The following is a 25,045-nucleotide window of genomic DNA, read 5'->3' as shown; positions in this document are numbered from 1 at the left end:
CCCATGAGAAAACCATTACTTCCATTCTCTAGGTGAAGAAACAGGTTGAGTCATGTCCCTTAGCCAAGGTGGCCAAGCAAGGTAGCAGTGGGGCTGGGACTGAAATGCAGATCCCCCTGACTCCAAGGCCTGCTGTGTCCTGCCTGTCTGACCTGGAGCAGGGCCCTGAACTGCTTCTCTTGGGTCTGTACCAGGGCTAGAAGCACCCATCAGCCTTCCTGTAGAAGGGCTCAGTGATGGCCTGCAGTGAGCACTAACACCCTGTCTTCCCACAACAGGAGAGCCGTGGCTGGTCTCAGGCTGAAGTGTTGCATGGAAAGTGTGGGGCCGCATGTTCTCCTCCCAGGGCTAGCAGGCCAGGCCCAGCTGGGTCACAGGAGGCAGGAGCAGAGGTGAGCAGTGCAGGTCTTGAGGCTACCAGCCTGACACACGTCACCGGCTGCTTCTGCCAGAGCCAGGGCCTTTCCCTATGAGCTAGCGTTAACAGTTGAAAGGGCCACTTTAACATTCTAAGAGCATGGCTATTTTAGGGCCCAATATTTTCCTGTGGCAGACACTGCTTTCTTTCTGAGGTGAGGAGGGCAAGAGTTCTGAAAGCGCCATGCAGCCAGGCCTGTGCAGAGTATAGCATGGCCTGTGCAGGGCCTCCTGGCATGCTGGGCTGGGACTGGGAAACGGTGGGCCATGGCTCCAAGTTGGTGACAGAAATCACTTTAAAAAAAGTATTTTTTTTCCAATCATTAGAAAATGCACAACCACTGAAACTATATTTGAGCCTATTTGAATGGCTCCCTCTGCAAACTCCCAGAGCAAATAACCATTATGTTGGCACTCAGGCCATGTCACACCAGTGCCTATCCGCAGCACTTGGCTTCCCTATAGCTCCATGTGCACGTGTGCGTACCAACAAGGGACAGCTGGGTGGTGGTGCCAGGCAGCACCGTAGTCCCCTTCTGCCTCCCTTCCTCTTTGCCTCTGGGGTGTGCCCACACCAAGCGAGATACTTCCAGCTCTGTGCACTCACAGAGCCAAGCACGGTTCCTGCTACCCAGTTCCTGCTAGTCAAGCTCAGCTCGAACCTGCAGAGCTGGGAGAGGTGCCGGCCACAGGCCTGTGGACAGCAGTGAAATGCATTCCTCTCTCACAAAAGCTGGCATGATGCTAAATCCTCACAGGAGTCCCTGGCAGAAACTAATTTGTGGAGCAGGGATCGGTATCCAGTGTGTTTTCTCAATATTCTCAAGAGAAAAAGGTTGGGAACAGGGTGGTTTTCCTTTTGAACCCGAGTTAAGTAAGATGGGGAGGGACCTTGCTTCAGGACATGTGCAGGACTGAACCCACCGCCCCAGGGCACAGGAAGGTGATGGAACCACCAGCAGCAGCACACTCAGATGGCTCAGATTCACAACCTCTCTCTCCATGCTCTTCCCATAGGCCGAGCAGAATCCAGGAAAGGCACTGCGAGTCTCCTCTGCTCTCAGATCTCCAAAGCCTGGCCCAGAGGGATTGGTGGGGCGCCGCTCATCTTCCTTCAGCGCTTCCCTAAGCCTGCTCTCACAACACGCTATGCTCCAGGAGCCCATGAGATGGGCAAGGGGTGTCCCATGCCCTGGGGAAGGCAGGGCAAGGCCCGCTCCTCCACAGCCTGATGCGGATCAGTGGCATGTGAGCAAGGGCCTGCTTGTCTGTGGGCATTGTCATTGCCTCCCCAGGGCCCCACCTTAACGCTCTCTCAATCCACTGATTTGGCTCATTCCAGCAAATACTTCATCACTGTTTATCACTATAAAGGCGAGGAGAACATGAAGAAATCAAGCTACGAGGTCAGCATGCGAGCCTCCTAATGTTAGTAAGAAATGTGGTTCAAGGGTCGCCACTTGCCCTATCCCATGTGGTGCAGCCTCATACATGGTCCATGTGGACTTCCACCACCCTGTCTGGACTCCCAGGGGTGACAGACTTAGCACCAGTCACAGTCCTCCCATGGCTATCAGAGGACGTGCTGTAATAATGCAGGCACAATGCCAGTGCCACTGGGCTGACTGCACGGAGGCCACTCGAAGCAGCCTGCAGATCCCAACAGCTAGTCCACAGAGTCTTCCCCCCAACATCCCCATTCTTCAGGTCAGAAGATACAGGCTTACAGCTGTGAGGTACCTTAGCCTTCCCTGCCCCTTCCCAGCTCCAAGTGGGCTAGCTGGCAGGTGGCGACCCTGAGCATGTTTTGGAAGCACAGAATCACCGTGAGACCATGAGGTTAATGAACAGCCGCAACATTGCCCGTGTCACCCCAGACCCAGCACCCCCCCTCACCAAAACAAAGCGAATCATCACCCGAAGCACCCTCCCCCGTGATTGGCGTGCCGCCCTGGGCTGGCAGTAGGGAGAACAGGGACTGTACCGTCCGGCGTCGCCTGCTGGTGGGGTTTTTTACATTTGACGTAATCGTGGTCAATCGGAGTGGCTGTGTAAGGTGGGGATGTCAGACCTGGGCCAGAGGAGGAGGGGAGGGAGGCTCCGGGGCCCGGCAGTGTCCCAGCTGAAGAGTGGGAGTCCTCGTCCACCAGGCAGGCCTTCTCTCTGTAGGAAGATGGTTGGGGTGCAGATCAGAATCTCCATATCCTGCCGAATGGGACATGTGCTACTCTGAGACAGTGTCCTTCCTGACCACTGAACCCCATGCCATCTTCAAGGGCCTCCTCTGCCCTTCCTAGGGTCCACTGCTCCCACACACCTCAGGTGACCTGCTCCTCTGGCTGGTGTCCCAAGTCCCAAGGTGTTGAAGGAGCTGCCCCCATGGCATGCCCTTGGGCTGCAGCCCCCAAATGGCCACCACCCAACCATCTCAGGTCGCAGCGAGACTACAGCGGAGCTGACAAGCCCTTCCCCGGAAGCACCCACCCCACACCCTTCCAAACCCAACTCAGCACCCTTCCGTGTGATGCCTGAGGCCTGGTAGATTTAATTCCCAACAAGATGCAGACAGAGAAAACATCTGGATTTACTGCAAGCTCCCATGTGTACAAGCATATCTACTGCTGAACAAAAAACTCAGAAACACCTGACATGTTCCATCAAAATAGCTAGGGAAAACGTGATACACCCATGCTATGGAATAATACATAGCCAGAGACTATTGGTAGCCACTAGAAAGAATGGAGTGAATGGGGTACTATCTCTGTGGATTGGGTCCCAGACCCCTTCTCAGGGGAAACTCTAGAATTACACTTTCAGTAATTTGTTTCTATAAAATAAACAAAACCCTACAGTTGTATGTGTAAATATGTGTGTGTGTAAATACACAGCTAATTATTTAAGAAAATAAACTGTGAGTAATGGTTAATTATGAAAAGGAAAGGGAATTTGTCACATTTTAGCTTATATGTTCATATATTGCCAAAATTTTCCATAACTAGAATATATGCATGTTTATTTGTATAATATAATAATTCAAAAAAATTATGATCAATAAAAGAGAACATCATTGTGACTAGAAAATGCACGTCTGTAATTTCTAGGGCACACTGTATCTTCCTGGGTGACCTACCACACGCACACCCATCTCTCCCATAAGACAATGGGCCACAAGATGAGAGCCTGGGCACAGTTCTCTCGGGCACTTGGCTGAGCCCTGCACCGTGCCCAGCCAGGCAGGCAGGGGCACAGAGATGGGGCAAGCTGAGCTGAAGCTCCGAGATGTGGATACTGGGGTAAAAGAACTCTGGGTCGCAATCAAGGGAAAGCCCAAGGGTTCTCTCTGCCCAGTGAGGGGACCACACCAGGGCCCTGGCATCCTCATGTTCTTTGGTACCATAGGAACTGTGTCTCTGATGCCCTTCCCTGTTTCTTAGGAGAATAGGCAGCAGACAGGCCCTCACAAGGCCCCCACTCTTGGAAAAGTAGCCAGGAATAAGAGTCTGCAACATGAAAACTGCTTTCCTAGAGTGTTCTGCACAGGACAGAGGTGTGCCCCAGTGGGGATGAGGAAGGAGCTGGCTTCTCGTTAGGGCCTGCCCCTGAGGATGGGGTGGCACCAGGCATGGCCCCAGTGTGAGGTGACCGGGGATTGCACACTCAGCCTCTCCTTCTCAGATTCAACAGAAATACCATAGTCCAGCAACCAGGAGTCTCCAGATGAGTTCCAGAGACTCAGTGAGCTCCAGTTTACTGAGCAGCAACCCCCTGAGTGCCACCTTGCTGTAAATGAGCCATCAGGGTACAATGGGGTGAGCTGCTGGGTGAGGAGGTGCTACTCACTTCTCTGACGCTTTGGGCGTGTTCTTCTCCTCGCCCCTAGCAAAGGGTCCTTCTGCAGCCTCCTTCATGAAGTTGACCAGGACCTCTGCACTGACCCCAGAGTCGGGCTTCCCCAGGAGCTTCAAGATGGAAGCGTGGAGCCGGAAGTACACCTAGGAGAATCACACTTGGGTGTGAGCAGCCTTCCCAGTTGCACAAGCTAGTCCATTCCCCAGGCTTGTCAGCCACTTTGGGCCCCTGACCACAGAGACAGGCCACCACATACTGCCTTTTTTCATTCACTTTTAAACCAGCCAAGCTATAACTCATTCAAAGCAAGCTCTGACAATTAAAATGGACACAAACTCTCAGCATTCTAGCCTAAATGTTTAGCCAGTGACGCAGACAAGTGGTGGTAAGATAATGAGAGTGACCACCCTCAGCTCCGCTTACTGGGCACCTCCTCCCACCACAGCCCCTGCCACCGTGTGGCTCTCTCCTGGCATCCATACAAGGTGAGCCTCCATGCCTGTCTCCCACCGCACTGCAGACTCCCTGAGGTGCAGAACTGCGGATTTCTGTGTGCCTGCCCCTGGGAAAGCCAGCTGCTGTAGGCTGGAGGAGCTTGCCCAGTAGGTGAGGGGCGAGGGGTAGGAGGCACGCTGCATCATTCAGGACCTGTGCTTTTCTTCATTTCCTTAAGTCGTCACCATAATCCTCCATGTCTGAGGGAAGATGCCCAAATCCCCACAGCCAGGAAAGCCCAGGGCCACGTCTCTGGGTCTGCCCTGCCCTCTACTGCTCCCAAGTAAATGCCACATCGTGCACAAGCACCTCTATAGGACACCTGGTCTGACTTTCGCATCCACCGGTGGGTGCAGTGTGGGCTCCTGCCTGTGGCACAGACTCCCACAGGTGGCACAAAGGGTGTTACGAGGGCTGGGAACCCCTCTGGCTGCAGGCCCTGATGGACCAGCCTTGCCCAGAGGTGACTCTCGAGACCATGGACCTTGGACGCTGCCAAGCATCATGCGGGTGAGATTGCCAGGGGGCATGGCCCAGGCAGCATTCTCAAGGGGGCATCCTGGACAGAGGGGCCCACACTCAGAACCCCTCCACTGCTAGCCCTCCTGTGGCCCCAAGTAATCAGCCCCAGCAACTCCGTTTTCAGGTGCAGAAAACCTCTGGGGCACCTACACATGCCCAGGTGGCCCTGCCGGAGGAGCACCAAGTATTCAATTGGCAAAGTTTGACCAAGTGGCAGGTTAAGTATTTTGAATCCGGGTTCAACAGCAGAGGTGAGTTTTCACCAAGGCAGGGTTAACATCTTAAGAGAAATGTCATTTTTAAAGTAAAATATCCACATGTTGCAGCTGAGTGTCCATTCTCCTGAGTTCAGCATTCTCATGGTGCACTAGGCCTCAATTCCTCACCTGGAAGTCCCTGGACCCGAGGGGCACACCATCCTGCCTGTTCGTTGGTTCTGTCAGGCAGCAGCAGAAGCCAAAAGTCAAAGAAACTCCATGGAGGAAAAATAGAGTTGCCATTTTCCTGAGGGCTGGGCTAACTCCCACACGGGTTTGGTGCTGGCCAGAAGTGCTGCAAGACAGGCCTGGGTGCAGGGATCTGGCCCCAACTGCTGCTGACTGATTTAGGGCGGGTCACACTAGGCCTCTGGGCCTCAGCCTTCTCAGCCCGAGTGTAAAGCACGAAAGAACGGTGGTGGGAAGGACGTAGGGCTTGGGGCTGAGAATGACAGCAACCAGGAAGCTGAAGATGTGCTCAGTACAAAAGTGAACTACCACACTTTACCATGAACCCCATGAATACAGCCCCTGAAAAGCTGCTGTCAACCACTCAGCAGGAATCATTTTTCAAAGGCAAATTTTTATAAATGAGACTTTTTTGCTTGCTCACACAACCAAATATTGGAAAGAGAATACTAACATGGCTGAGGGAAAACAGACATGCTAATTGATCAGTATAACCTTTCAGGGACACAAGACAATATGGACGCACCATTAAATGACCCTTGAAAATACCCCTGTAAGTGCTCCCCGATATGCATGCAAGGCCAGGCCCTGCCTGCACCCTGTCGAGAAAGAAGTGGAAGAGCAGTGCACCCTGTGCTGGGCTCTACACTGACAGTGTGGAGCCTGCTTGGGATTCTCTCTCCCTCTCTCTCTCTGCCCCTCCCCTCTCTATCTCAATCTCTTGCACGCGCTTTCTCTCTCTCTCTCTCAAGATAAGTAAACTTTTTTAAAAAATGCCAGTTGTAAAATGGAATGAAAATGTTACTATGTATCTATATGTTAATAAGGGGAAAATCTAGAAAGATAAATACATGCCCAAACTGTTAACAGGGATCACTGGGTTAGGAGGATAAGATCATTAGGGACTTTAGCTTCTTATTTTAAACACTTCTGAATGTTTGATAGGCACCCGGGGGGCTCAGACGGTTGAGTATCTGACTTCAGTTCAGGTCATGATCTCATGATCATGGTTTGTGGGTTTGAGCCCCATGTTGGGCTTTGTACTGCAGTTGTGGAGCCTGTTTTGGATTTTCTGTCTCCCTCTCTCATTATCTCCCCAGCTCGCACTCACTCTCTCAAAAAATAAACGTTAAAAAATTTTTATTTTAAATACTTCTGAACGTTTGATTCTTATATATATTTTAACTATGAATAAGTGTTAATTTTATAATTAGAAAAAAATATACATAAAGGCAGACAAGGCATAATAGCAAGCAGATTCTATCCTAAACTCCAAGAAGCTTTCTGGGCACACGGGACTGGCAGGCGCTGGGCACCCAGCCTCAGAAAGGGCAAAGCTAAAGTGCTCAGGAAGCAGCGAGTCCTGGGCCAGGCCTAGCACATCTGAATCCTCACCTGCATTTCCTCTCTACAAAACGTGCTGGCTGCTTCCTCCCAGCCTGCCTCACAGGACTGCCCTGAGCATCAGGGAGAGTGAGGTGTTAAGTGTCCCAGAAATCATAAAACCAAATTAAACAACTGCTCTTCTCTTGAGGAGGAGCGCTAGACCCAAATCTGGGGTCAAGAAAACAGGCTACTCCCACGGCCTTGTCCTGCCAAGCTGGGTGCTCTAGGCACACCCTGTGGCCTTGCCAGGGACAAGGGCACCTGGTCTCCTCCTGCCACCCTGCAGTGTAGATGCCCTGGACATGGGGAGATGCTGTGCTGCACTGATGTCATCATCGAGTCAGGTTTTTAGAACCTGCATGTGCAAAGGAGGAAAGATGATTTTCTTCTGAGAGATACAAATAAAATGGTCCCCTCCCAGAAACGATAGTAAGCACCCCTGAAAAGGGAGAGGAAAGGCTGCTTTAATTTAATTTAATTGCACACAAAGCTGCTGAACACAGTGGAGTTTCCAATGGACTGCATGAGAGTCACTGGGACCTCAAGCCCCATCCCCAGGGAGAGAGAGAGAGACTGGCCCAGTCCCGCCCTGCTTCCCTGCCCTAGGCCAGCACAGTGTCACCTCCAGGGCCTCCATGGCCAACTCAGGTGGGTTGTGGTAGTGGATCTTCTTGGGGTAGCGGGCGGCCTCTTCGTGCAGGTAGTGGCCGGCCTGTCTGTAGTGCAGCAGGTACACCGCAGGAGGCTGCTGCTGCTTCTCAGCGACCTTGCCCAGCATGTAGTGGATGAGCCACTCTTCCTCGTCACCATCGCCCTCGCAGCGGGCCGCCGACGTGAAACAGTGCCTGGCTGTCTCCAGCATGCTGTCGCGCCGGCCCTCCATCTGGAACAAGACCACAAGACTGGGCTGGGCTTAGCCCATGGTCTGAAACTGCACAGGATAAGTCCCATAGGAAGCCCCACTGCCTTCCTTGCAAATTTATCATCCTCCCAACGACCCTAAGACACAGAAGTGTTATCGCCATTACGTTGCTGAGGACAGAGTGTGGAGAGGCCTAGAGACTGCCCCCACCAAAGTACACATCAAGTAAGGCACAGAGCTGGACTGAAACTAGGTTGCCTCATCTCAACTCCAGTGTCCTTTCTTTTATTGCCACCCCCTCCCCCAGGACACAGTTTAGGAGTTTATGAAGTACCTACTGTCCCCCTTCTAAAGGTCCCAACTACAAACCTCACTGTAGCTGCAGTGAGGCCCTGTGCCTGGGAAGGGGAGACAGCATGAGGCCGGGGCTGCCAGGAGAGCAGCTGAGAATGCCAAGAGCCAGTGCCAGTGTTCTGATGAGCCCCAACACCTACACGCAGTGAGCACTTCTCTCGCCTGCACACTAAGGGCGGCAAGCAGAGCTAGACAGGGGGTGCACCACCAACACCCAGCAACACAGCACTGGAGAGGATGTGCACCCCTGGGGCGCCACGGGATGGGACTTCCCACCCTGTTCTCTGCACCCTTCCAGAAGAACCTTACAAAAGGGCAGATTCTTGAGCCCCACCCAAGACCCACTGCCTTGGAACCGTGCCTGCAGCCACCCTCTCACACACTGAAAGGTAGAAACAGCTAGGAGAGAAGATGAACCTCTAAGATGCCTTCCAACTTTTTCCAGTCCCTGTATAAGGGCTATCGGCCAGCACCTAGGTGTTATCGACATGGGAGGTCAGCCAGCAGGTACATGCACGCCTCCATCCCAGAGCCCCTGGGCTAGGAGCTGGATCGAACTCTGACTGTGTGGGGTCCCAGGGTCAGCTGTTCCCAGCACCGCAGCTCTGTAGGCCCACATCTCTATGGCCCTAGCTCAGAGGCAGGACGGCTGTGACTGCTTCTAGACTCATCTCAGGGGCCAGAGGAGGGGAGAGGTTGCAGGCACCGAGCTCTACCAAGGGTGCTGCCTGCAGCCTGTGAGAACAGTATCCATGCCCCACTGTAGCAAAAGCCCTGGTACAACACATAGCAGCCTGGTGCTATCCAAGTGCCCTGCCAAACACTTCTTGGGAAAGAAAATTTATCACCTAGGGATGCCTGCATAGCTCAGTTTAAGCGTCCAACTTTTGGTTTTGTCTCAGGTCATAATCTCATGGTTTGTGAGTCTGAGCCTCATATCAGGCTTTGTGCTAACAGTGTAGAGCCTGCTTGGGATTCTCTTTCTCCACCTCTATCTCTGTCCTTCCCTTGCTTGCTCTGTCTCTCTCAAAATAAATAAATAAACTTAAAAAAAAAAAAAGGAAATTACCACCTAAGAATCATGAGACCATCAATGGCGGGGCAACTGAGTGGCTCAGTCAGTTCTGAGCATCTGACTCCTGATTTCGGCTCAGGCTGTGATCTCAGGGTCATGAGATTGAGCCCCGCATTAGGCTCCACACTGAGCATGGAGTCTGCTTAAGATTCTCTGTTTTTTCCTCTGCCCCTCTCCCCTGCTAGCACTCTCTCTCTAAAATAAAAATAAATACAAGGAAAAAGAAAAGAGACCATCAATGAGTGAGATACAATAGAAAGAAACACAGTGTAGGACCAGAACACAGCACAAGCCAAGAGGCTCCATCATACCCTCCACAATGAGATTTTGTAGCAGATCTAAGTATAAGGCAAACACTTCAATGGAGTCTTGTTCTGACTGCTCTGTAGCTATGTGGCCTTAACCAAGTCACTAGCCCTCTGCCCACCCAGCTCTGCCACTAAGGGTCATACAGCCAGCTACTGAGAAAGGAAAGGCAACTGTGAAGAGCTCCATTTGGACTGGCACTTAGCACCTAAAGGCCAAGACCCTCCCTGCCCCACATAAAGCACATGCTGCCAGAGTTCCTGTCCTTGGTAGGTGTGCCAGTCAGAACACTTCAGACACAACAGGAGGGATGGCCACTGAGGGCCCACCATGTTCCAGAGCTCTGCCAGACACCTTCACACCTCCTCTCCATCCAAGAGCAAGATGTACACTCTCTGCTGTGCCACCTCATTCACTCTGTGGCCAGGGTCCCTGGCCCAGAGCCAGCTCATAAGAGGGACTAAGGAGATGTCAATTCGTACAATACCGCCATACACAAGGAATGCACAGCCCACTTACAACCAAAACCACAGCAGAGACATCAAGTTCCTACCTCAGGACACACAGTTAGAAGGCTCTGGCTCCAAAGCCCCTCCTGCTGCCTGAGGATGGACAACAAGGGAAACCATTGGTTTTTCTAAAACAGACACCTTTGGCAAGTTTGTAGGCAGAAGCTGAAGTACACAGCAGCTTAAATAGCTAGTAACATGTGCCCTACAGCTCATCTGATCAGACACAATAAACCCAAACATAGCTCTAGCAACCATGGGCTATGTCCCCATGACATACTTCATAGTAGGAAACTGCCTTGCCAGAGATGGAAAACAACAAGGAGGCCGTAGGGCAGCACTGCGAGGCAATGTTCATCCTGAGCAACAATGCAAAACCTCCTTCCTCCCTGCCTGCTGGGACACCTGCATGCCTGGTTGATTTCCATCTCTCTCCTGCCACCACCTTACATTCTGGGAAGAAGGCCTGGGAGCCCTGTTTCAGACCCTGAGCTACCTGGGCCAGTGGCTTCCATTGACTCCAAATGGAGTTCAGCCACAGAGGCCATGAGCTATGCAAGAGAAAGAACAGGCAAGGGGAAGAGGTGTGCAGGGAGTCAACCTCAGTCTCCTGTCTGTTGCTCACTCTCTGTCTTCCCTGCCCCTTCCTGGGGAAGTCACAAGTTCCCTCCTTTAGGGGAGGTCTACAAAGGAAACCCTCAAGTGCCAATGGCAGAAAAGGAACTCTGACTTCTCATATTTACTTCCTGGAAAACCTCTATTCTGCTAAATCCCACTGGGTATCACTGGTGGAGGATTAGAGAAAGAATCCCAAGGTCTGTGCTCTACCCACGCCACTGAGTCCTGGTGGAGGATAAGAGTCAGTGCTCCTGATGCTGCCAGAACCCACTTCCCAGCCTGCTCAGCCCTGGGGCCACTGCACTAATAACAGAAGGGAGCGAGGGGTCCCTGTGCAGGGTGGTTACCATGTAACAGGGCAGCATGGCAGGGGTAGAGCTCAACAAGGTGCTGAGTGAAAAGGAAGTTCAATGCCATACACAACATGACAACATTTAGGCTAGAAGAAAAGAACAGATAAATCATGGCATTCTTTCTAGGAGTACATGGATACACAAGAAACTGTATTTTTTTTTAAGTCTGCAAAGATACAAGNGGGAGGTGGAGGGACGTAGTACAGCAAAAAGGTTTTAGCTTTGTCCTTACTGTTGCAATTATTTTAAAGAAGGTGTTTCTTTGTATAATTGAAAAGTAGTTTCTATAAAGGTTAAACAACGATCATGCTGCTCTTCTCTTGCCCATTTTCTTCCAGGGTTTGGCCCAGTCACAGAACTTGACACCTGTCTCTGGTCAGCTGGTTAGCAGGGTCCCCCGTGGCCACTCTGCCCTTCCCTCCACCTGTGTCCTCAGCCACTGGTGCCAGGACTGTCCCCTGGATGCTGCATGTAAACCACCCAGGGACTTTGTTAAAGTGCAGCTTTTGACTGTGAGTCCCTGATGCAGCCTTTTAATAAGCTCCCCACCCCCTCGTATCTCCCAAAAGAGGTTCTAATGTCCAGTCAGGTGTGGGAGCCACTGCCCTCGCTGACCTATAGGGTTCATGCACTTGGGCAGAAAAAGAGAGGGAAAAACCTTAGGGCCAAGGTGCCCAGGGTCTGGAACCCTGAGACAACCGTCCTGAGCTCAGGGGGCAGTGATACCCAGACTCACGGGAAGAAAGTGAGGTCACTGGCATTCGTAAATAATAGCCCCAGGTGGTGTCTCCAGCTTGCCCTCGTCAAGCGTGGTGTCATGCAGAGATTGCAAAATGTGTGGAAACAGAAGCATAGCCTTTTAAGGCTTTCTTCCCAAAGCGTATTGCAGAGCACACTAATGTCCCTGATGTCCGGGAGGACTCTCTGTGGGAAATCTGAGCCCCAACCCCAGCTGTCGACAGGGCGACAACAACAGTCATCACAGCAGGGGAACGTTCACATGAAGCCTGTGCTCTTATAGCACATCCACCCAGCATTTTCACTGAGGTCCTTTCCCACCCAGCTCATTTCATTTTGTAGTCTGTCTCTTGCTGACTTTCACATCGAGTCTGACAGTATAATGCACATCTATTGCAAAGTTAAAACTGCAAATTTTGCAAAAGATGTGGGATTTTATGAAGCTGATGAAAGTAACGTGGGCAAAGCCTTTGCACATGAACACCAGGCACAATTAACATGGTTGACAACCACCCAAAGGGAGGACTGCTGGTCAGGGAAGAGACCGCAACATACACTTCAAAGGCACAAAGGCCTCAGAGAATCATGGGAGAAGGAAATAGCTCTCGAATAATTTTGCAAAAGTAGCTGTCGAAATTTATGCTGCCAAGGTGAAGGGGCGTCATAGCATGCTATCATAAATTATTTGAAAATTAAGCTCCCCCCAAACCAATTAGACTCAATCATTCTAATGTTTCATTTGAAGAATTAACACATTTTTGTGATCACCAAAGCCCTAGTAATATAAAATTTAGGAGTTATTTTCATTATTATGTAATTACTAAGATAAAGTCCCAATTACACTGTCACTAGAGTAACTGAGCCCCACTGTGAGTGGATTCCCACTGTGACCCTTTGCTAGTGCTGACTGCCCTCAAACAGCAGCCCCTTCCCCTCTTATCTGTGCTGCTGGGTAGGAATGTCGCCCACGGAAGGGTGACAGTTATGTTATTATTACATTCTCATTTATGTTTTTTTGTTTTTTTTTTTTATGCGGGGGGGAGGAGAGAATAAGCAGAGGAGTGGCAGAGAAAGAGGGGGACAGAGGATCCAAAGTAGGTTCTGTGCTGACAGCAGACAGCCCAGTACGGAGTTTGATCTCACAAACTGTGAGATCATGACCTGAGATGAAGTTGGACATTTAACCAACTAAGCCACCCAGGAGCCCCTCATTTATGCTTTTCCATACCAATTGAATTTTTAACACCAAGGACACCTCACTGTCGTAAAATATCAGTAAAAGCAACAAAGAGTTGTTACCTCTTTGCAGCACAGGACTAGGACTTCCCCTACTTAGCGCAATGCCAGAAGGCCAGGATCACCATGAAGCCAAGGATTCTGGGAGCCTGTGACCTGCCTCTGAAGGGTGGCAGGTGTCAGGATAGGGGGCTGGGTATAACAACAGAAGCCTACTCTCAAGGACATAGGGGCTATCAGGGGACAGTGGTGGCACAGCTATAGCTGAGAGCTTCACTGACCAGTCTTCTCTCATTGGGTTCCCTCAACAACCCAAGGGGAGTATGAAGAAGGCCATCATCTCATTTGGGTTTTGACCACATTTGATCACTATAAGAAACAGGCCCCTTCGGCACTCTGCTCTCCTAGGGAACCCTTCTAGATTGTGTCATCTTACTGCCACACCATACTTAAAAATGCCATGCGGCTCCTTCACTTCCAACTGAAGGAGCCAAGGGTGCCCTGCTCAACACAGCCCACAGGCCAGACACCCAGCTATCTACTCTAGGGGAGCTCCCTACCAAGATGGACTTCAAAATTTCCAACACTGTGTCAGAGATTTCACAAGGACTCAAGAAGTTCCCCAGAAGGGAACAGGGAAGGGGCGTCTGGGTGGCTCAGTCAGTTAAGGACTGGCTCTCGATCTCAGCTCAGGTCTTGATCTCAGGGCTGTGAGTTCAAGCCCCACATAGGGCTCTACACTGGGCATGAAGCCTGCTTAAGAAATAAAATAAAGTAAAATAAAACATGAAGGGAACAGGAAAGAGACAGCTACTTCTGGTGGCCAACACCCCTTCTCTTCCTCCCAACTGCTGGAAAACTGATGGCTGACCAGCCAGATCATAAGACTCTGTTCCTGAATTCACCAATACCAGACTGTGCATCTAACGACCAGGAACTAAGCTGTCACTGACCACTGTATGGCTTCAGTCTCACAAGAAGAATCATCCGTGAGCTCTCAGCATGGTTGTGAGGACAAGAGCAAAAACCAGACAGGACAGGACTTTGCCACCTGAGGGCACCTGGGTCGGACGACAGCTCCCCACAGAACCCCCTTACCTGCTGCACGAGCTCAGGGGGCAGCTCAGCTCTCCACTGCTTCAGCTGGCGTGAGGCGAAGGAGTGCAAGGCATAGGACATGGTGCCATACTCGATCCACAGGGACAGGTTGGAGCTGTCGATCTCTAGGGCCCGCCTGAAGCAGTTCAGGACAGGCGTGGCATGCTTCCAGATGGGCCCATCGCTCTTCAGCTCATTGGAATTCAGCTTGTCTTGAATGCGACTGGCCCGGGCCAGGGCCATGCCCGCCCAGGAATCAAACCTGCAGTCATGACAGAAGTGCCAGTAAACACACCACTGCCCTTACAGCACTACAGACATGGTAGCCTGGGCAAGGCACTCCCCAGAGGAGTGATCCCCGGCCATGGCACAGAGCTCAGCTCCACCACTCATGGACTCCATGTTTCTGAGCTATGAAATATGGCTGAGAAAATCCATGTCAAGAGAGCCGAGCTACTGAGATGTCACAAAACATGTATTTTAGGTCATTTAGCATCTTGCAGGTACTCATTAAGTGCTCTAAGAGAACCCCAGAGACTTGAGCCCAAGCTATGCTCACCAGCATGGTGAGCTCTTGGACTCTGCTCCCCTTTGGTTTCCTACTTGGAGGGGTTACCCAAAGAATGTCTCTGATGGAAAGGAAAAGGAGTACTTTACAAGGCATGGCCCATCCAATGTGACAGGGAGGCTCCCACCCAGCTGCCACCTCACCTAACCCTGCACTGGTAGCACCTGCCATCAACACATTCACTGACCAAAAGCATGGGGCAGCCAAGACCCTGAAAACACTGCCATGTAGTTTCTACATGGCTCTCCTCTGGGACCTTGATCAGATCCTGCCCTGCCCAGCACAGTTCCCAGAAGCAATACAGAGAGCAAGGGGACCACAGGATGGCTGAGACTCTACTGCTTTGAGATTGCCTGAAAGAAAGTGGTGGGAGAAATGCAGAAGGTTCTCTGTGATGATGATGAGGCCAAGACGATTTCTGGGCACTTGGGAGAGTGGAATTTCCTGAGTGCAAGTACAGACAACAGAATAGACAGCAATCACATGATAAATGCTACCCTCAACATGACCACAAGGTCACATTCTTGACCCTCTGCTACCGTAACTTTAAAACCGACCAACTAGCTTCCTGGACTATCTTTGACAGTCCTCCAGGTGTGGTAAGGGCTGAACAGACTTGTGAAGCTCACACGTGCTTCAGTTGTACTCCAGGCGCCCAAAGATGAGAAAGTATGAGCAAAGGAGCAGTGAGGTCTGAAGCCTTAAGTGGTGACAGGGAATAGCAAAAATGAAGGTTTCGGCCCCTGTGTGGAGACCCTGAGTGTACCCTTTCCTCCTCAGGGCCTAGGATCCGGGGCTCTGCTCAGGTCACCCTGGGGGTGGAAGCATAGGGGTGGGAGTCAAGCTCCCCTCCAAATGGTGGGAACGCTGTCAGGGACTTTCTTCCAGGGTCAGCTCCTTCCACATTAAAGGTTTCCCCTCTTAATTCCTCCCAGGATGCCTTTGGCAATCCCCTTAGCCCTTGCCTCATGGTGTGTGTCCATATAGCCGCATGAGTATCAAAATGGAAATCACTATCGCCACAAATAGAAGCAACCAAGAACACAGACACATCATCACAAAAACTCAAAATGCTCCTTTGTGTGTCACCAAAAGCCAAGTTCTGACATGGGTTATTGATTCTCACAGAGCAGTGAACAACCCACACTGGGGGAGTGCTGACCCACAGGGACACTGGTGAGCCCAAGCAATGCCAGCAATGCCATGAACTCAGGAGGAAGGGGCGTCCAGAGCCCGTGCTCTGGGCTCATACTCATGCAGGGCAGGCCTGCTCCCAGCACTGGGCTCAGAGTTGTTTCTTTGGCAGAGGGATGAGCTGTATTGGGACCGATTCCCATCTTGCCCCAGCAAATGCCACTTATGAAATGCCTGGCCAAGGTGGCCCAATCCCAGCTGAGCATGAGCAGATGGAATGGTGAACAGAGGTTGAGAAAAGCTGTTGCTAGCATTCTCACAGACTCTGTTTTCCCACAGGGACCACCAACACTGTTGCCAGAACACTTCACCAACACCCAGCTGTCTGTCATGGGCTTTACCTGTACCTAGCAGGCTCTGAAGGTTTAAAGAAAAGGCCAGTATCCAAACTTCCATCTTAGCTAGCACAGAAGATGGGACTGAGCCCAAGTCTTCCCTGACATCTGCTTGTGAGGGCCAGAATGAAGGAGGGTCAGGATTAGGCCACCAAGTTCCTCCTGGCCCTGGGGCCAGTCCTCACAGGGCACCCCACCTCTATGGCAGGGCTCTCAGCAGGCCAAGCCTGACAGATCGACTCTCTGAACTGGTGCATGTACAAGTGGGAAGGAGGCCCAAAGGACCTGTCATGAACCTCACCTCGTAACCCAAAGTGCTGCTGGGTGGGAGGTGTCACGTAGGCTCCCACCTCCCCATGGACAGATTTGATCTTATCACCCTCACTTTGCAGACACGGAGGCAGCGGTGCAAAGGAGGGGACTCCTCACTGTCTAGAGCGGGAGCACTCAGCCAGACTGATCATGGATCTCCTGTACCAAACTGGTCCACAGTGACCCCAGAGAGAACATCCAGGGCCACTGATACATGGCTCCCTGCCTGGAGGAAAACACGATGAGCAACAGGGGGTCTGGGAGAACCTTTCCCACAAGTTACAGAAGTTGTGTAAACTGGCTTCTCTACTCAGATCCCAGCCCCTCTCCCCTGGGCCAGGTGGGTCCTGACAAGATGGAGCTCTGTGGTTTCCCCTTAGGATGGGCAGCCTCTGTGATCTGGTCCCTGAGTACTTTACCTACAGATACCACTCTGGACCCTTCAGACACAAGGCTTACCTCCTAGGGGTGGAGGCCATGAGAAAATGTTTCCTCTCAATCAAATGAGTCAGACTTCATAAGCTTAGCAGAGTCCTTTCAGGATAAAAATGCCAACCATTACAGTTTAAGAAAAAGCCACCAGGGCTCAGTGGGAAGAAAGTACAAGCCTCATGTACAAAAGGCTCTCCTACTTTTACCGTCACGACAAGTGCTACTGCCAACACTGTACTGCATCAGAGCAAGGAAAGAGAACTCCTGGCTTGAGTATGTCTATTACCTTCCCCTGACCCCAAAATAAGGAAAGAACCATTAACCAAAGACACACAATACACATCAGCCCACTTCCCAGGACCAGCAGCCAGGAAAGGAGGTAGCACACAACCAGCAGGATGGAGCCAGATGGCACCTTCTTGCCTCCTGGCCTAGATCCAGATGGACACCTCAGACCTTCTCTGATGCCAGTGCTCATCCCAGGCATCTTCTGGAAGGAAGCCTTTTCCACAGCTCTTCTTTTTATGAAGAACCTGCCTCTTGCCTTTCTTAGTAGCTGCAGAGTGCTAACCATACTTTCTCATTCCTTTTCCCCTGGTCTCTTTGCTATGGCAGGGAAACCCCAAACTGGCCCAGTAAAGAGTTTGCTGAACTGGGGTCACCCCAGCCCTCCCTGCTTGGCCCTGTGCCCAGGTCACTGACCTGTTGGGGCAGATGCAGATGTCATGCATGTAGAACTTGATGGCCTTAGACTGCTCCTTGTTTTTGAAATGGTAATCAGCCAGTAGGTAGTAGAGCTCATTCACCACCGGAGGGGAGGGGTCAGCCCCTTCTGGGAGGCAGGGCACCTGGCAGGTGAGGGAGCAAGGATAAGGGGAGATGGGGTCAGAGTCTCACATGTGACCAGTAATGCTGCAAACCCAGGACCATTCACATTAGTACAGGACAGATACTAGGTTTCTCATGGCCCTGACTTCTGGTACATAGCAAGGAAAGAAGCTAATGTGCAGGAGCAGCAGTGCCGGAGGGAAAAATGATGGGACACAGCCCCACCACACTCAGTTCCTACCTCAGCCAAGGTCCCCTCAATGTAGGCAGAGACTTTGTCCAGGCTCAGGGCCGGCCTTTCTGTGCGGGGCACAATGGTGGCGATTCTCTTCAGAAGGTTGGCCAAGTCAGCAGACACAGTGCTGGTCTTGTAGCTGTCAAATTCAGGAAGGGTCTTGGGCTTAAAATACTCAAACATAAACAGGGCATCCTCCCATATAAGGTCCACCTTGAGAAAAGACAGAAAGGAGATCATAGTGCAGTCAGGGTAAAGCAGAAAGGGAAAAGTTCTTCCATGGAAGTAATGCAGATGAGGTTATAATATATTAGAGGCTAGAAGAAGTCCTGTATACTTAAAAAAACCTGCATACCCACTGTAATTCCCAAATCCAAATGTCTGAAGAGCAGAAAAATGAACTGGCATAAGCCCGGCCTTTACAAGACAAATGTTGGAAACTGAGGGCTGCACTCTGTGCGTCCACGTAGCTGAGCCAGAGGGTAGGTTCAATCACGAGTGGGCACTATGGCCAGGCCACTGACCCTCTCCTTGAGCTTCAGCCGCCCCACAGCTTGCCCTGCGCCAGGGTGGGTCTGCGTTCTACATGGGGCCACAGTGGAGGCCCTTCCCAAGGAGCTTACATTCAGGGGATGGAACTGGTAAGAATAAATGACAGTAGTGACAAGCCATGAGTGCTTGAAAATCAAACAACAAAAACAAACAAAAACGTCTAAGGAATTATTTGTATTATCCAAACTGGAAAAGGAAATCCTTTGAAAACTGCCACGCTGCACTTTTGAATGATTGGTCAACATTTACAAAGCTAGTTTTTGCGAGGAAAACACTTTCCCTATGATCAGACTACATCTGACCATGCTCTTGTTCTCTCGGGGCAGCTCACTGCTAGAGCGGTGTGTCTGATGTCCTCCAGGAGTGCTTATGCCCCCACTTCTCTGAGCCCCACTCCCCAGGGCAGGGGCAGGTGCAGGGTCCCTGGGCAGCACCCTCACCTGCTGGGCCGAGTGCTCCTCCAGGTACCTGGCCTTGCTCTTCTTGCTAGGGAAGCTGTACAGGCAGTAGAAGCACTGCTCCAAGGCAGTCTCCAGCTCTTCCTTGTAGGGGTGTGTGTCTTCAGAGGTGGATGCTGCAAGCTCCTTCTGGAGGACTCGTACCTATGGCAGGCAGGAAGAGATGCCTGAGGAGAAGGCCCATAGTGTCCCGGGCACAGTGGGACCCCACGGAGACCACCACTCTATCAACTCTTAACCTGAGGAGGCCATGTCTCTCGGGCCTGCTTCCCAAAAGGGCCTGTTACCCCAACAGGAACCATTCTGGGCCCAGCTCTGACAGTGACCAGAGTACCTGGCTTACCAAACTACCTTCCTGCCAGCACACCCAGTCAGTATCTATCAGCTGCTAGAAGGAGATATTATATGCCTTTTGGTAAGTTCTCTACTCACGTATTTGGCCATTTATTTGCTCCCCAAATATTAACCGAGCACCTCCTTATATCAGGCACAATGTGACATGGTTCCTGCTTTTAAGAAGCTCGGATTGAGGGACAGTAAATTAAACAGGTGGTTATAATGCAAATAGTAAATCCCATTAGGACTGAGGGAGTCTCTCTCAGACAAAACATCAATAAGGATTCCAGAGGATGTAAACAACACAGTCAACAAGTGACGTATCTATGAAGATTAGCTTTGATGGCTATTGTTATGCCCAACTGTTACCAGATACACATTCTTTTCAAGCATCCATGAGCTTTTTTGCCAAAACCAGACAAAAAGCACATCTCAACAAATACTAAAGATATAATTACACACCATACCCTCAGAAAATAAGTCAGTAAAAGGAGAAATCAGTATATAAAGGTAGCAAAGACCACAGGTGACCAGAGGTCAAAACATGGCATGCAGCTAAAAATGTACTTGGGGGAAAACTTATAACCTTCAGCACTTGTACTAAGAAGAGTGAACATTGCCACTGAGTGGCCATCTAAGCACAGTGTAGTTTCAGGTTGATAAGCACAAGGCTTTTTCCACAGGCTTCATGCATACATATAATACTTATATCCTAATAAAAGGAAGAAGTTACTTGAAGGGCACTTTATACACCATGTCATTTCAAACAATTCAGCAAATATCTTTTCACATAAGCTTTTATATGTAAGTTTGTAAACACATCTTAAGGCTAGGAAGATGTTACTGAATGACCTTATATAAGATGTTAAGCACATGGCTTTTCCCAATGCTTTTGCACTTAATTTAGAAACATTAATACCTTAATGACAGCAAGATGTGAAAAAAGAGTGAACACTGAAATAAGCTTTCACCACAGTAAGTTAGAAAAAGCACAAAGTAGAGCCAAAGAAATGATAGATGTGTGTATGTTTATTTCCATATTTTTATATTGTGCATTAGTGAACACTATATAGTTGCGTGGGTTTTTAAACTTTACATACAAAATATCAGTTAGTACAGAACTCTTTGCTGCCTGCTTTTACTCATTTCCCTGAGCTATATTCACATTGATACAAATAAATCTTGTTCAGTCATTTGCACTGCTCTAAGCAGTTAAACTAATTAAAATGAATGAACGAACCAGATTTATTTGTATCAATGTGAATATAGCTCAGAGAATTCAAATGAGTAAGATCTTATGGTATGGGGATATCAAAATTTCAAACATTTTAGTATGAAAAACTCCAAACAGACATTAAACTAGAATGATAGGATAGTGAGCCCATATACTACTGAACACTGATTAATAATTACTAAGTCAGTGCACAGCCAATCCCTCACTCAACTGTCCCCAATCCACCCCACATTATTTGGAAGCAAATCTTAGACATTACATCACTTCATCTGTAAATATTTATTACCATAGTTTCTGGGTTTGTTTTTTTGTTTTTACCTTTTCTATGATGGTTTTAAGGGTGTTTATCTTTTTTTGTGTTTGTGTCATAATAGCATTATGGTTAACATTCACCAACATGTTTTTTATATGCATGTGACAATTCCTTTTTCTTTAGTGTGGATTCCTATAAAAGGAATTGCCAGGTCACAGGGTTTGCATATTCGCAACTTTAAAAGCTGTATTTTCAAATTGTTCGCCAAAATAGTTGAATTAATTTTATACTTTTGATGGCAGGATGGGAATCCGTACACATCCTATCAGCCCTAGATACACAGACAAATGTTGATGCCTGTCTGAGAGGACGAAATGGCATTCCATTTTAATTCCTTTTTAATACATAATTTATGGTTGTTAGTGAGGTTGAGTATCTTTTCACGTTTATTGGCCCTTTAGGTTTCTTCTCTAGTGGAAAGTTCATATAATTTGCTCATTTTTCTCTTTTTTTTTTTATGTTTTTATTTATTTCTAGGAGAGAGACAGCATGAGTAGGGGAGGGTCAGAGAGAGAGGGAGTCACAGACTCTGAAACAGGCTCCAGGCTCTGAGCTGGCAGTCAGCACAGAGCCCGACGCGGGGCTCGAACCCACGAACCGTGAGATCATGACCTAAGCGAAAGTCGGACGCTTAACCAACTAAGCCACCCAGGCGCCCCTTGCTCATTTTTCTCTTAAGCTTTTTCTTTTTTCTATGGATTTATGGAGTTCTTTAAATACTCTCAAGTTCCTGTCTTTTGTCTGCTATGTATGTTTCACCAGTTTTATATGCGTGTACGTGTGTGTGTGTGTCCTATACTATGCTATTTTATGTGTAACTTTGTGTACAGTGTTTGTTTTACAGAATTAAAATTTTTTAATGTCAGATTTATTAGTTCTTTCCTTTATGTTTGTGGGGGGGAGGGAAGGACAGTAAGGAAAAGCATGCTATCCTTCCTTTAACTTTTTATTTCTATCAGAAGACAAGATTGAAGCAAATACAGCAGATGGTTAATGTGTACACAATCTGGGTGGTAGTACGAAGATACAGTGTGACAGGGACTGTCTGGAAGTTAGCAAAGGCTCCACAGGAGAGGGGCCATTTGAGCTGAGTGTGGATGAATGGATAAGAATTCAGCAACCTCAATATAATACATAAAAGAAATAGTAACTCAAGAAAAGATGAGATCCAAGAGGATTTCTCCCTCAGTGAATATTTCCACTCTAGCCAGGAAGAAAAAACAATGTACACAAAAGATCTCCCCATGTCAGTCACAAAGCACTGCCAAGACACAACCCTTCATCTGAAGGCCACTAACCTGGGGCAATGGGAAGAGGCAGCAATAACATATTCACCTTCATAACGCCCACAACACCCAAAATTGTGAGTGTCCGGCAACCATTTCTGGATCAATGAATGAATAACTTTATGTTTGTTCATATATTTATTCAGGAAACATCAACTGGACTGTAATCTGTCAGTCACTGCTCAGAGCCCCAGGGATGCTTCCGGCAGTGAGACAAAAAGGGTCTCGGATCTCAGGACCACCACCAGCTAGGGGAGAGGCACATGCCACATAAACAAACAGCAGGCTGCTCAGCAGTCATTAGGACAGAGTGGCAGGACCAGGGGAGACCTCTTTTAGAAGGTGTCCTCTGAGCTGAGACCAATGTGGCAGGGAGGAAAGGGCAAGCCAGCCAAGCAGACCCCAAAGCAGAGTGTGGCAGGCAGAGGGAACAGGGTGGTCAGGACCTGAACAGAGAGAGAGCGCTCAGTAAGCAGAGGCCAAGTCCACAGAAGTGAAGTTGCTGCAGGAGCCAGAGGAATGTAAAGGCTAGGCCTCAGGTAGGAAAATCAGCAGCTATGAAATGAAATATGGCGGTACTCCTATCACTTCCACTCCCTCAGATTCACTTGGCAGATCCTGGCAGCTAGAATTCATGCTCTGTCAAAAAAAGATGCAGACGCAGTAAAACCCAGAGTAGGATCACCCATCATCGCCCCTTCTGCCTGCCCAGAAGGCACCTCAGCACCACTTCTGCCGGGCACCAGCTTACAAAGGTGCTGACTCATTCTTTTTTTTTTTTAAATATTTTTTTATTTATTTCTAGGAGAGAGACAGACAGACAGACAGACACAGCGTGAGCAGGGCAGGGTCAGAGAGAGAGGGAGACACAGAATCTGAAACAGGCTCCAGGCTCTGAGCTAGCTGTCAGCACAGAGCCGGACGCAGGGCTCGAGCCCACGAACCGCGAGATCATGACCTAAGCAAAAGTCGGACGCTTAACCGACTAAGCCACCCAGGCACCCCAGGTGCTGACTCATTCTTGACTTTCCCCCAAGCAGCATAAGGGAGACTGCCTTGTGGAGCTGACCCTGTGGAAGTAGACAGTGACCTCACACTCTCTCATTGGGAGAGGGAAGGCAGAAGAAGGAAGTTGCTAATTCCTGAGCAGTACTACAGTCTAAGCTTGGCACGATTCTTCCAAAAATGGTCGTGAAGTGTGGAGCTGACCCAGGGTGAGCACCCAGGAGGCCCTCAGAACTCACAGGGTAGAGCAGACACTCAGGCATCTACAGCTAGGGCTCCTGCCAAGTCTCCACCTCCTCAGCACAAGTGCTCTGCAAACTGTCAAGCCCTATACACACATGAGCTTCATATGTATTCTCAGTCTCTTTCATTTATTCAATCCATTATTTATTAAACACCTACTATGGGCTAGGTATCCTGTGCTAAGCTACTGGGATCCAGCAGTGAACAAAACTAACAAAAATCCCTACCTTCGGGGAAGTTACATTTTAATGGAGAGGAGCCACACAATAAACAGCAGATAAATAAATTATATGGCATGCCGGAAGGTGGTAAGAGCACAGGACAGAGGAGGAAGATCAGGATTGGGGAGGCAGTGGCTGCAGTTGTAGAGAGGATATGCTCACTGAAAAGGTATACAGCAGAGGTCAGCAAACCTTCTTCTGAAGGGCCACATAGTAAATATTCTAGGTTTCACATACCACACGGACTCTATCAGAGCTCCACATCCCTGCCCCTGTATCTCCAAAGCAGCCATAGTTAATATATAAATGAATGGTCGTGGCTATGTTCCACTAACCCATTTATTAATAGACACTGCTGGGGCGCCTGGCTGACTCAGCTGAGTAAGTGTCCGACTTCAGCTCAGGTCATGATCCTCACAGTTCTTGAGTTTGAGCCCCGCATCAGGCTCTGCAATGACAGCTCAGAGCCTGGAGCCTGCTTCAGTATCTGTGCCTCCCTCTCTCACTCTGCCACTCCCCAGCTTGTGCTCTGTCTCTCAAAAATAAAGACATTTAAAAAAACTTTTGGGGGGGCAGTGCCTGGGTGGCTTAGGTGGTTGAGCATTCAACTTCGGCTCAGGTCATTATCTCACGATTCGTGGGCTCGAGCCCCTTGTCAGGCTCTGTGCTGACAGCTCAGAGCCTGGAGTGTGATTCAGATTCTGTGTCTCCCTCTCTCTCTGCCCCTCCCCTGGTTGTGCTCTGTCTCTCTCGGTCTCTCAAAAAAAATAAAATGAAACATTAAAAAATTTTTTAAAAATGTTTTTTTAATAGACACTGCAGGTTGGGTTGGGTGCCCCTCTCATGCTCTGTAACTTGTCTGTGCTGCTTAGCCTCACACTCAGCAGGGAGGTTTGGGGGCAGGAATCATGCTGCTTATCCCCAGTAAGCCCAGTCAATCACAGTTGCCAGTAAGAGACAGCTATTTGCACTCACTAAATACTTACTTACTAAATAGCTATTGATTCAGCAACTACTACCTTGCATGAGTGGTGCTGGGCAAACTGGATTCAATGGAAGGTGGTGGTGAATGCAGTTATTACCTCTAAAATTACTATGGAGGGCCTGGCCCCATGCCTGACACACACAAAACAGATGCAGTAACGATTAGTGGTTCTAAATCCACCTGTAGGTCAAGGCCAGGTCCAGAAGCCCTGGACCTCAGGTGCATAAGGAAACCAAGTTCAGAC

At 49.5% G+C, this 25,045-nt stretch overlaps 1 protein-coding gene across 4 annotated transcripts in view; it reads right to left on the bottom strand.

Annotated features, from left to right (window-relative positions):
• CABIN1 (calcineurin binding protein 1) overlaps nucleotides 1–25,045 on the bottom strand; it is a 152,326-nt gene that overhangs the window by 75,732 nt on the left and 51,549 nt on the right. For all 4 annotated transcript variants that reach the window (XM_077775182.1, XM_077775206.1, XM_077775199.1 and 1 more), the window contains exons 20-26: nucleotides 19,161–19,322; nucleotides 18,175–18,381; nucleotides 17,808–17,953; nucleotides 14,265–14,526; nucleotides 7,738–7,998; nucleotides 4,258–4,409; nucleotides 2,402–2,580 (exon numbers count right to left, since the gene is read on the bottom strand). In XM_077775182.1, the coding sequence (XP_077631308.1) occupies nucleotides 2,402–2,580; nucleotides 4,258–4,409; nucleotides 7,738–7,998; nucleotides 14,265–14,526; nucleotides 17,808–17,953; nucleotides 18,175–18,381; nucleotides 19,161–19,322 (1,369 nt within the window). The remainder of the gene's footprint in view (nucleotides 1–2,401; nucleotides 2,581–4,257; nucleotides 4,410–7,737; nucleotides 7,999–14,264; nucleotides 14,527–17,807; nucleotides 17,954–18,174; nucleotides 18,382–19,160; nucleotides 19,323–25,045) is intronic.

Source organism: Crocuta crocuta, unplaced genomic scaffold (genome assembly GCF_008692635.1).
Source record: "Crocuta crocuta isolate KB4526 unplaced genomic scaffold, BGI_CrCroc_1.0 scaffold313, whole genome shotgun sequence".
NCBI lineage: Eukaryota > Metazoa > Chordata > Mammalia > Carnivora > Hyaenidae > Crocuta > Crocuta crocuta.
Note: the sequence above shows the minus strand (reverse complement) of the source record. Positions and strands in the feature narration are given on the sequence as shown.